Source organism: Candoia aspera, chromosome 7 (genome assembly GCF_035149785.1).
Source record: "Candoia aspera isolate rCanAsp1 chromosome 7, rCanAsp1.hap2, whole genome shotgun sequence".
NCBI classification, from domain to species: Eukaryota; Metazoa; Chordata; class Lepidosauria; order Squamata; family Boidae; genus Candoia; species Candoia aspera.
In genome coordinates, this window is record NC_086159.1 from 17,295,875 (window position 1) to 17,307,554 (window position 11,680).

The 11,680-nt window shown below is 41.5% G+C and overlaps 1 protein-coding gene across 1 annotated transcript in view; it reads right to left on the reverse strand.

Annotated features, from left to right (window-relative positions):
• Positions 1–1,389: 1,389 nt before the first annotated feature.
• OVCH1 (ovochymase 1) overlaps positions 1,390–11,680 on the reverse strand; it is a 51,535-nt gene continuing 41,244 nt past the window's right edge. Inside the window, 4 exon segments of the mRNA XM_063308693.1 lie at positions 1,390–1,451; positions 7,592–7,681; positions 8,516–8,623; positions 11,424–11,597. Coding sequence (XP_063164763.1) covers positions 1,390–1,451; positions 7,592–7,681; positions 8,516–8,623; positions 11,424–11,597 — 434 coding nt within the window.

Below are 11,680 nucleotides of genomic sequence, written 5' to 3' on the forward strand. Positions count from 1 at the left end.
CAGGGAAATCTAATTTGTTTGTGAGAGAGAAGGGAAGAAGTACAGGAAAGGATTGACGAGCAAGGGGTCAGGTCAGCCATATCATTAAGTGAAGTAAGATAGCAATCTGCCTTGCAGATAAATGTTGGGATGCCATTAGAGAGAATGCTAGAGCTGAAATTAATTATGGCATTTACTTTGGCCTTAATTTTAGAAAAATAAATAGCAGCTTACTTTAATCCGTTATGATCTTACACATGTGCGTGCACACATTTGTCTACCAGCTGGCCTGCATCTGCAGTTTGCATTGGAAGGAAAGCTTTTATTGGCACTAATAGAAGTTTTCCTCTTGAGACACATTACTGCCTCCTTTCAAACATTACTATTGCACAAGGGCTAATGAGTTTATTACCATACCTAATTTGACTCCAAAAAGCAGAAAAAATATTTTTAAAAACGGAAAAGGAAAACGACTAATAGGAAGTGCTGCAGGCCCCAACATGTCTTGGTCATGCTCCTTGGGGACAATTCCAGGCTCCACATTTTATCCTGGGCAGAAGTCCTCTGCAAAGCTGCATAGTTCAATCAGGAAAGTATCCTCCACCACTGGATCCTCCTGCAGGCAGAGCCTGTGCCTTGTGAGTTCCTGCCTTTCCATTGTTCAAGGGATAGGAAACTGGCCTTCTCCTCCGAAAGTGTTGGGGTGGGGACCTGAACCAGTTACAGTTGGCTTCATGAGTGGAGGAAGGGAAACGCTTGACAGCAAGAAGTGAGTGAAGAAATGGGAGCACAATAAGAAGCTCTTGACATTTCTGGACAAAGCACTTTAGAACCCCTCTAGAGATGTCACAGAGTAGTCTTCCCTCACGCAGAAGAAAATCAGAGAAATGATAGCTTAGAAAAAAATCATAGCAGCCCAAAGGTGTGATTTCTGCTTTGCATTTTTTTTCCTGTGTAGCGGGTTCAATGTCCAGATGAGATCAATAAGACACCTGCAACAACACAAAACACCAATCAAGAACCTGGAAATATTGAATCACCATCTACCCTACAAAAGACCAGCATTTTCCCCACCACTGTCCCTACCACCAGAACATCTCCTGCACTTCTCATCTCTGCATCAAACACTCCCTCAGCAGCAACAGAAGCCATCACTATGACTGTTTCTGCTGTTACTTCCTCTAGGAAACCTTCGCTTGCTCTGGAGCCCACTTCTACCACAACTGACTCAGAATCTTTGCTTGAGCTTCTCACTGGCCTTGATGCAGTGATAGCCGAGCAGAGTTTTCCTGAATTATTTACCACCAATAGTACCACTCCTACCACAACAGAAGAGTCCTTTCCCCAGGACATTACTGTTTTGACTACTATGCCATCTCTGAGCCCTGTTGCTACACTTCCTTCCACCTCTCATGCTTTGACTGCTGCCCCAGTTACTTCGGTATCAATTGTCACAGTATCCTCATCTGAGCCTGCCACCACGGAAGTGGCAACATCACCTACGGGTACCACTCCTACCACAACAGATGAGACCTTTTCTCAGCACCTTACTGTTTGGGCCGCTCTGCCTTCTCCAAGTCCTGCTCCTACACTTCCTTCCACCTCCCATGCTATGACTGCTGCCCCAGTTACTTCGGTATCAATTGCCACAGTATCCTCATCTGAGCCTGCCACCACGGAAGTGGCAACATCACCTACGGGTACCACTCCTACCACAACAGATGAGACCTTTTCTCAGCACCTTACTGTTTTGGCCACTCTGCCTTCTCCAAGTCCTGCTCCTACACTTCCTTCCACCTCCCATGCTATGACTGCTGCCCCAGTTACTTCGGTATCAGTTGTCACAGTATCCTCATCGGACCCTGCCACCGCTGAAGTGGCAACACTATCTGTGGGTTCCATTCCCACAAACCCTGCTACCACTGTTGCCCCAGCCAGTAGCCTAACTACAGCCCCTCCTAGTCCCACCATCACTGTCACAGCCCCTTTAGCCCCATCTTCTAAGCAACCCTGTTCTGCTCCCCACTTCTCCTCATCTTCTACTGTTTCCAAACTGTCTGTGCTATTGATGAAGCCCTCCACCACTAAAACTCCTGCTCACTTGTCCCCTCCTGCCAGTGTTGCTCATTGGCCTGTTCTCCCAATCTCTGCTCTTTTTGAACCGTATCCCCTGCAGTCCACCTCTATTATGCAGCTTTTTATTCTTCCTTCTGGCTTCGGTCCTAGGAAGCTGAAACCCCAAGGTGCGATTGCCATCTCCCCTCTGCTACCAAGTGCAGCAGGGTCTGCTAATACTTGGCAAAAGAAAAAAATTCCTGAACCCCAAATGAACACACCAGCTACTGCAAAATTGGAGGACTTCTTCTTACGAATGAACTCACCAACTACGGCAAAATTGGACAACTTCTTCTTACAAATGAACTCACCAACTACTGCAAAACTGGACAACTTCTTTTTACGGCTGAAGGATGGTAGAGTGCAGCAGCTGATGCAGAAAATGCGAGAGTTGATGACTAAAGGGAAAGCTGTAAAGAAACAGCTGTTGCAATCCACCTCTCTGCAACTGCTCAGTGCTCTGAAACATGCCAGACAGAAGAAGTCTATGGTTTCATTAGTATCCAAGAACCAGCTTCAAAGATGACATAGCCACACAGAGAGATCACTTTTGTTCAGAAAGCAGGATGCTAATGGGTGGATATTTTGCAGCACCATTACATGAGAACTTTCAGTATACTTGGTTGTGGTTCACCTGATTCCATTCCTGAATTCTTTCTAAGATGTTCCCTATCACTTTGAGATGATGGGATAAAACTAGAAGGGCTTCTCTCTGGAGATTTGAAGGACTGAGGGACCTGGAATTCTTTGAAACCATGTTAGGGAGAGTGCTTCCAGACCCCACTTTAACCTCTGTTAAAATGAATAATCTCGTTAACTGGGTCTTCCCTTAACTGAAAGGTCTCTCTGATTTCTGAATGGAGGAGACAGATTATTTATTCTTAATTTGGGTTTTGAGACTGGACATTAAAGAAATGTTTTGCAGAATTGAGCAGAGCTAGTTCACAAATTCTGCAACCTGGAGTGGTTATCTCCAAGTAATTTATTTTTTCCTTGCAAGAGTCTTTGGAAAACTTTATTTCCCATAACCCTCCTCACCTACGCTAAACTGGCAGGGCAACAGAGACAAGGAAGTGGAAAAAATCCTCCCATTTTTCTCTTGTCAACCAATCGCTGTGGCTGCTGCTCCTGTATATCAACCAGTTGAAGGGAAGGGGGTGGTCAGACAACATTTGGAGATTGGAGGGAATACCAAAGACATGCAGGATGGAAGGGGGGTGGGGACTGGGAATTCTTCTCCAGGAGCTCTCAGTGTGATCTGGAGGAAAATTCAGGGTCTTGTAAAGTTCCCCTCTCAATTTGAGATGGATTGTAAGAGTTCTTGGTTAGTTTTCATACTTAACCCAAGAAAACTGCTAGAATCTCTGCATAAAACTAGCTATTTCACATCATGTTGAATCCTAGCTAAATGCATGTATATTAGCCTGAGTGGCACCAAACCCAAGTCAACTAATGGAAATTCACACACTGTGCTTTATACAGTGTTATTTTGGCGTGTGACATCTTTAAAAAAAAATTCTACATTGCAACTCTTTTGGTCATTTCATTAAACTTATAAGGTCTGTTTGGCCCGAATATGCACAGCACAACTATTTCTTCTCTGTGTACTTAGCCAGCATCAATGGAGTTCTTATACTCTCGTGCAGAGTGCACTTCATTTGATAAAGATCATTTATAGTCGGGGATTTTAAACATCCATGAAAGAGAATTCTGGCTCTATCAGAGGATCTCTGTACATGCATGCACACCCACATACACACAGTTGGGCATATGCCAAATGGACGAGTTGGGAAGCGAGCTGCAGGCATTGCAGCAATGGGTTTATAACCCCACTCCCATGTTTTCTGAACATATATGGGATAGATTTTTCTGAATTTCTTCTCATGGGTAGCCTTATTAGAATTCTACATTGTATATATTTTGTTTCCTTTTCAACAGCTGAAGAAATGCTTCAGGGAAACCTTTCCAAGGTAGTTTTCTGGAAATCTTTTAAGTTATTTGCATCAGATCCATTTTTATGCCTGTATGTTTAGGAAAAAGTTACTAACACCTTCAGCAGATCTCTTAACCACAATGCATTTATCATGTACATTCCTACATCAAAGGAAGTAATCAGGGCGGTTATCAAAATTAGGAGAGTGCCTGTGTTGTGCCCACATAATATTTCAGCATCATCTTGCTGGAACTCAGTCCATACAAGAACACTGTTCCAAAGAGGAAGTAGAAAGTGTATTGAATCAATAGCTAATTCCCACTGAAAGCTGTAACTGTGGTAAAAAGAGACTGCTCTTCATTTGATAAAGATCATTTATAGACTGGGATTTAAAAATGTAATCAATTTATATGGCTACCCAATTCCCAAATTGCAACCAGAGGTGGGTGGGGTGCTAACATAAACTTAAAACAGAAAACAAGAGAAGTAACCAACAAAAATAAAAATAGCAAAGAGCATAGTACACCCACAGTCACACTCCCAACCCTTGGAAGATGGGCCTATTCAACATCCTGGCCCAATGCCTGGGGGGAACAGCCAAGTTTTTAAGGCCTCACAGAAAGTCAGTAGTCTTCAAGGGCAGCCCTGGCCTTCCAAATTCTCACTTCATACATGCCCATACAGATGCAACATGAGGGGAAAGCAGAAAGACACACACACACACACTAGTTTCTTACACAGAAGAAAATATGGATGCTTATGGCTACTGTCAATAAGGAGTTCGAAAGAATTCAAGAATCCATGTCCTGCATGCTTTCCTTGGTTCTTTTAATATTAGAGTATTTTTTTTAATGCACAAGCATTAGGGAAGATGCTAGCAGCAGATGTATCCGGACAGACATTCAGAGGATTTCAGGAACCGTATTTCTCTGTTCCAGTAGTCCAACAATGTGTTCCTACACATTGCAGACCTGGGCATCATGTTTCCAATAGCAAGATTACATTAGCTTCACCAGAACTGACTGAGAAAATACATAAAGATTTGGCAATGCTTAACAAATTGGACAGCTCTTCTGAAGCAAAATATGCAGTACAGTTATTCTTTCTTCAGGTCCTTTTCATCACAATTTTCCATTAATCACTGCTGAAATCCAATTTCTATAAACAGAAATCTGTGTGTAGACTGTTGGAGACTCTGGTTCACAGCAGTCACTACCCCAGCTTACAAGACCAACAAGCTTATAGCATCCATCAACCTTGCATATAAGGGGTCCTCCCAAATCTCCCTGTAAGCAGATGGAAGTGGGACAGAGTGAATAGGATGCAAACAAAGTAAGCATTTTCAGCCACAATACATAGCTTAAAATTAACACAGCATTCTATAATCTATAGATCAGTGTTTCTCAACCTTGGCAACTTTAATATGTGTGGACTTCAACACCCAGAATCCCCAGCCAGCTTTGCTGGGGAATTCTGGGAGTTGAAGTCCACACATTTTAAAGTTGCCAAGGTTGAGAAACTGATTTATAGATTATCTATGGCATAAGGAAAGCAACCTGATGCCCTCCAGATATTTTGACTACACCTTTGCTGCTACTGATAGTTGGCATCCAAAACATCTGGAGGGCAACAGAATGTCTATTTCTGATCTATGACTTCATATTTTCAACACCCATACTGCTGAGTATTTGAAGTCCTTACAACATTTGAGGACAGTGATTCAAAACAAGCAGGACTGCGTCACATCCACAGGCAAAGCTATATTGTTTGTTTCTGGAGAAGCACATTCTATATGCTTTTTCAAAATGGTAGGGAACTGCCCAGATGATTCTCTACAACTGCAGTGCTGATTTGTGGCAGTCTAGGCAGAAAGCATTTTGGTGCCAAACACAGCCCTGGGATCACATTGCCCATCCTTTTTATGGATAATCTTAATGATAGCATAAAAAATACAATCAGTGCGATTGAAGCCTCTGCAGTTAACTGGTCACAAATGCAAGGTTACACTTCTCCCATTTAATGACAATATCCCACACCAGTTACACACAGCACATGAAGTTGTCCCTGTAGCACCTCCACATATATTAGTGTTTTTAATATCTTCATCCCAGTACCTGTGAGGAGTGATATTTGTGTTTGCTGCAGCCTTATGGAAAACTGACCCTCTAGATAGAAAACAAACCATCAAACAAAGATGTTTGATACATACAGCTGTGGAAGAAGACTTATGAAGTTGTTTTTATCAAATAGTTCCTTACAGCCCAGGTACAACTTAGAGTCTGCCAGTGAAAATAAGAATATGAGTCACCAATACAAAAAAGATTCTACATGCATGTTCAAAGAAAACAATCCTTTCAGAAGGTTTAGGTGCACACATTTCCATACACAATCTGATGAAGCTTTTTGTGAGTTTATTAAGGGCTGAAGGGGCCCTCAGTTTTCCTACTGAGAACTGTATTCCCCCAGGAGAACCTGTTCAGAACGGTAGATGGAACTAAAACAAGGAGTAGGTGGATAGCCATCCTTTCTTCTTTCCTCTCTGACCTCCCTCTTTTTCTCTCTCTAATTTAGCTTTCTCCCAAATGGCACATTACAGGGAAGAAAGATCTTTCTCTCGCTGATAGCCCAAACTGATCCCTTACACAATTGTGTCCTTCATTTCTGATGTGCAGACTTCAAAATACTTATATTGAAGTATTTTGCTTATAGCACCAAAATAACACCTATAATGCTCAAGGTGTACCAGCTGATGTAGTCAAAACTGCAAGCTTTTCTTAGAGGACAAAATAATTTAAACAAAGTGCTAACCCACCAGAGATGTAGCTCTCTGGAGAAGGCTCTAATGTTGGGAAAGGTGAAAGGAAAGAGAAGAAGAGGATGATCAGCAAGATGGATGGACTCAGTTACAGTGGCAATGGGGGAGCCACTGGAAGAGCTGAAGGACCAGGTTAGGGACAGATCATCATGGAGGAAATCTATCTGTGTGGTCACTAAGAGTCAACCCCAACTTGATGACACATCATCAATCTAGCAGGACAGGATTCAAATATCCCAAATGAAAGGAAATTCAGTGAGGACTTCTTGTGCCCAGTGGCACCACTATGTGTCAGCCTACCAAGTTAGTCCAGACAGGAAGCCCGACCAGATGGACTAATTCTCCTTTATTGTAAGGTTACATTAACAGAATCTTGCAAGTTTGAAAGTACCTTTCTCCCCAGTTGCCTTTGCAGCCCAAGAAACTAGGGAGGGTCCCTTCTGAGATGTTTGCCACACCCATGTTCCTTTTGCAGGCTCAGCTGCCTCTTATCTGACCATTCCCCTGGCTGTGGCTCTTTCCCATCTCCCAAGACCATTCCCACATACCATTACATTATGGGAAGGGGAAGGGAGAATGAGAAACAAAGAACAGAAGGGAATAGAATGGACTTGTGGGAATTCTGAATGCCAGCTTCCCATACTGTAATATTTTGTTTTAATTATCATTTATGGCTATGCATAGCCATTTTTCATAAATGTGTACTTTCAGAAACATAACACAGGCTATACAGTACCAATTGCCCATACCTGTTATGTCCCATTCTGTAGCCAAGCACTTTGCATCAGTGGCCATTTCCTTCTCCTGTTCTGACAAACAGATAAGTGCTACGGTATCTCCTGAGAAGAAAAGAAAGGATCATTGGGTAAAGGAATTCAGAGATTTCAAGATTGACATCAGCCCTCCAAAGTAGGCCAGATTAAGAAACAGGTACAGCAGGGATTCCAAGAATGCTCTTTATTGTTTTAAGTTAAAATAACCAAATCTTGAAAGCCTGTCCACGTTTCTCTCTCTCCCATCTTAAACTAATAAAATCAAGCCAGGGTTATTTTGAGTTTGTTTCTCATGCTTCCCCCTTTCTGGGGACCATGTATTCTTTTCTGCCAGTCTCCTCTTAATGGCTCATTCTTCCCTATCCCCAAAGCCAGCTCTCAATTCCTGTATACTTTCTGATCACAATCATAGGAGATATTCTCCTATTTAGGCAGATGATGATATATTCACACATGACAAGTACTCACTTGACTACTTCAGCTTGATATGATGAATCATCTGCAAAACAGCATTTGCACAGCCTAGAGCAGCATTTCTCAACCTTAGCAACTTTAAGATGAGTGGACAGCCTGGCTGGCTGGGGTATCCTGGGAGTTGAAGTCCGCCCATCTTAAAGTTACCAAGGTTGAGAAACACTGGCCTAGAGAGATCTTCTTGTCCATTTACAGGCTTTTTATTAAAGTCACTTCACAGAAGATACAAATCAATGGGGCTCAATATGACTATTTTAGTACTTTCAACCAGCCATTGTCACGAGCTTTGGCTTGGTTACATCCTGGTCCGTAAGGTTTCTTTAACTTAGCAACTCTGGATCAGCTGCTTTCCAGGTCAAACGTGTTTGCATAGAAATTGTAGATAAAAGTCTTGAACCAAAAAAGTTATTTCCCCCATTATAGTACCTGTCTGAATGGGGATTTCCAGTTCTAACATACTGATATCACTGCTGGGCAGAAAACCACTGAAGTCAGTATGAAACTGCACAGCTTTCACTGAGATCTGAGTACCGCCTTTTGGGCCAGAAAGCAGGTCAGTGATTCCTAGGACAGCTTTGTCCATTTGAGTGCTAAAAGTACAACAACATTCTGAATAATTTAATCATGGCAATAGCATGTATCCTTTTTGCAAAAAGCAAGGTTGCACTTTATGTATACACTGAGACCTGGGCTCAAGTCCAGAAACTCACAACACAAACTTATTTTGATGTGAGGACAACCTTGAACCCCTGGAGGAAAGATGGGATATAAATTTGACAAATAAATAAATAATATAGCCTTCTGCTACTCTTGTGAGGTTCTACAATACAGTGCAGTTAGCAAATCTGTATGGCTAGTTTACAAAACCAATAGTAATTGGGACATCTATGGCTGGGGTAAAAATCCATTGAGTACATAATTTAAAGAGAACTTATCCAATTTGCACTTCTTGGATCTGTGCACCGGGAACTGCTGAGCTACAACTCCGCATATGAACAATGCAGAGGAATGCTGGGAATTGTAGTTTAGCAACACCTGGAACACTTACTATATCGCAATATTGTATCTATTACATTTCAGTTTGCTACTGAAAATATGTGTCCAAAGATGCATATATCAGAGGACAGTAAACACACACACAAAAAATACATTATAGGAGAAGTAATTTGCAAAAAGTATGTCCACTTAGAAAAAAATGCATATATGAGAAATATATATAAAAGTATATACAAACTACAATGAACTTCTTACAAAGAATGCAAATTGATGCATTGATGCAAGAAACTTAATGTTGGAAAACTAAAAGTAAGTGAAATCCATTTTTTGCACATTATGGACCCATAGCCACCTATATCATATTTTCCAACCCAAGGATGATTCTCATGAGGGACACTTTGGGTTTACTCTGAGAATGCAGTAGAAGTCCCTAGGCTAGGATTACATCCTAGGGGATACAATCTTTTGAGAAGTAATTCCAGTATTTGCTTACATTACAATGTCCAGCAGTCAGAACCCAATTTTTATCAATCAAAATTCCTACACAAAAATGCTTGTTTTCAAACTGTAGGCTCACAAGCTATGGCCAAGATGCTGGAGTTGCTAGGTTGCCACTAAACACTTGCACTTTGCCCTGTCCTTCCAGTGAGGTGTTTGTGGGCATTGCCTCCATGGAGAATAGATCTTCCACTGGAATTCCACATTTCCCTAGTGTCAAAAGGTCCAGCTATTAATTGTGCAATAGGCATTCTAGCATGCAAGTGATAATTCCATAAACCTGTGCAATATAACCAAGTTTAAGGCCGTGCAACACTTTTGCTATGTCTGCTTTAAGCCCCTTTCCAACTACCATCTTCTCTTCACATTAAGCATTTAAATTTGCTGGGAGAAGTGGCAAGAAAGTAGAAGTATGCTGGACAGTCTTCAATATTTTATTTATTTATTCATTCATCAAATTTATCACCGCCCATCTCCCCCACAAGGATATAGACATGTATTAAGAAGTAATTGCTAACTGTTTCATTCCCAACATATCACCTCCACTTTAATTAATAAAGTATATGCCTGACCAAATTTGGACAACAGACTGAACTTTCCTTGTCCAACTCCCAAGCTTACAACAATGTGCATTTATGGGACAGTATTGACTGTCTCCAGTAGAAATTTGTTTCTCAGGTGAACTGCAAGAAGAAAGAAGAGGTATCAGCTAAAAGTTCACATTTTTTTATTATACTGTTAGCATTATTGGTCATTCCTATTTAGCAAAGTATTTCATTTAACTAACCCCAATACCTCCCAGTTAAACTTTTAAACCTATTGGCAAAGCCAATGCTGATGTTCTCATATGAGAACACTGAAATCTTTGAGAGCTCAGCATATTAGATCACAATATGATGTATTACATTTTTTAAACAAGTAGATGCTGTCCTTATACCTTTCTAAACAAGCTGTCCTGCTTTCAAATAGTGCTGTAAAATGGTGTTTAGTTTAAAGAGATGCTAAACGTTTTCAGCTGCCTCATGAAATAGTACAAGTCAGATAGAAGGCAGAGAAAAGCATCTGGGTGAATTATTATGGGTTCTATCCAATGGGACCCTGCAGGGTTGTCTGCAGGGTAAATAAAAAAATCAAGATGGCAGTCATACCATGCAAATGAAGGCCTGAAACCCTGCAATTCTATTACGTCTAGCCAATCAGTCAGTCAGTCTCAGAGTCTTTACCAAAATAAAGTATATGTGTGCAACATCTTAAAGAGACCCAGTTTGGTATAGTGGTTAAGGCACCAGGCTAGAAACCAGAAGATTATGAATTCTAGTCCTGCCTTAGGCATGAAGCCAACTGGGTGATCTTGGGCCAATTTCTCTTTCTCAGTCCTAGGGAGAGTGGCAAACCACTCCTGAAAACACTGCCAAAAAACCCTGCAGGGGCTAGTCCAGGCAGTTGCCAGGAGTCAAGACTAACTCGAACACACCAAAAATACAAAAAACAAAATCCGCCATGTCAAAACAAGTGTACATTAATTTACTGCTCAACTTTTCCTAAGATGCCTCTTTATATGAGGCCAGTTGGCCAGAGACCTATAGACATATGTACATTGCACTGGCTTCTAAATGTGCCTTTAAAATATGTCTCTTCCAGATTGCTTCTTCCCATGCTGGATTGTTTGTTTTATTTATAAAACAGTCTGAGATCTCTGATGTATCATAAAAGGGGACCTATAAACTTTCTAAATAAATAGAAAAAAAATCATAATTGGGAGGTCTATTGGGAAGCTGATGGTCTAGGAAAAACAGGTTCCCCCACCCACCCACTCCCTCCCCCAGCTTAAAATGATTACATGGACTGTTGGGTTCTATTCCGTTCTTGCTTCTCTGAACTGGTCCTTGATTCATCTCTTCGAAACTGATCTTGAAGCCCCTGGCCCCAGCTGAGCCATCTGTTCTGAAACGCACAGTCAGGTAGCTGCTGCTTGAAAGCAGCTGAAGGTTCTGTTTGTGGCCACACAGTGTTCCTGCAAACCACAAGACAAAGACGACTTCCATGCTCAAGGGTTTCAATTTCCCATATGGTTGTGGAAGAGCCAGAGAATGTAGA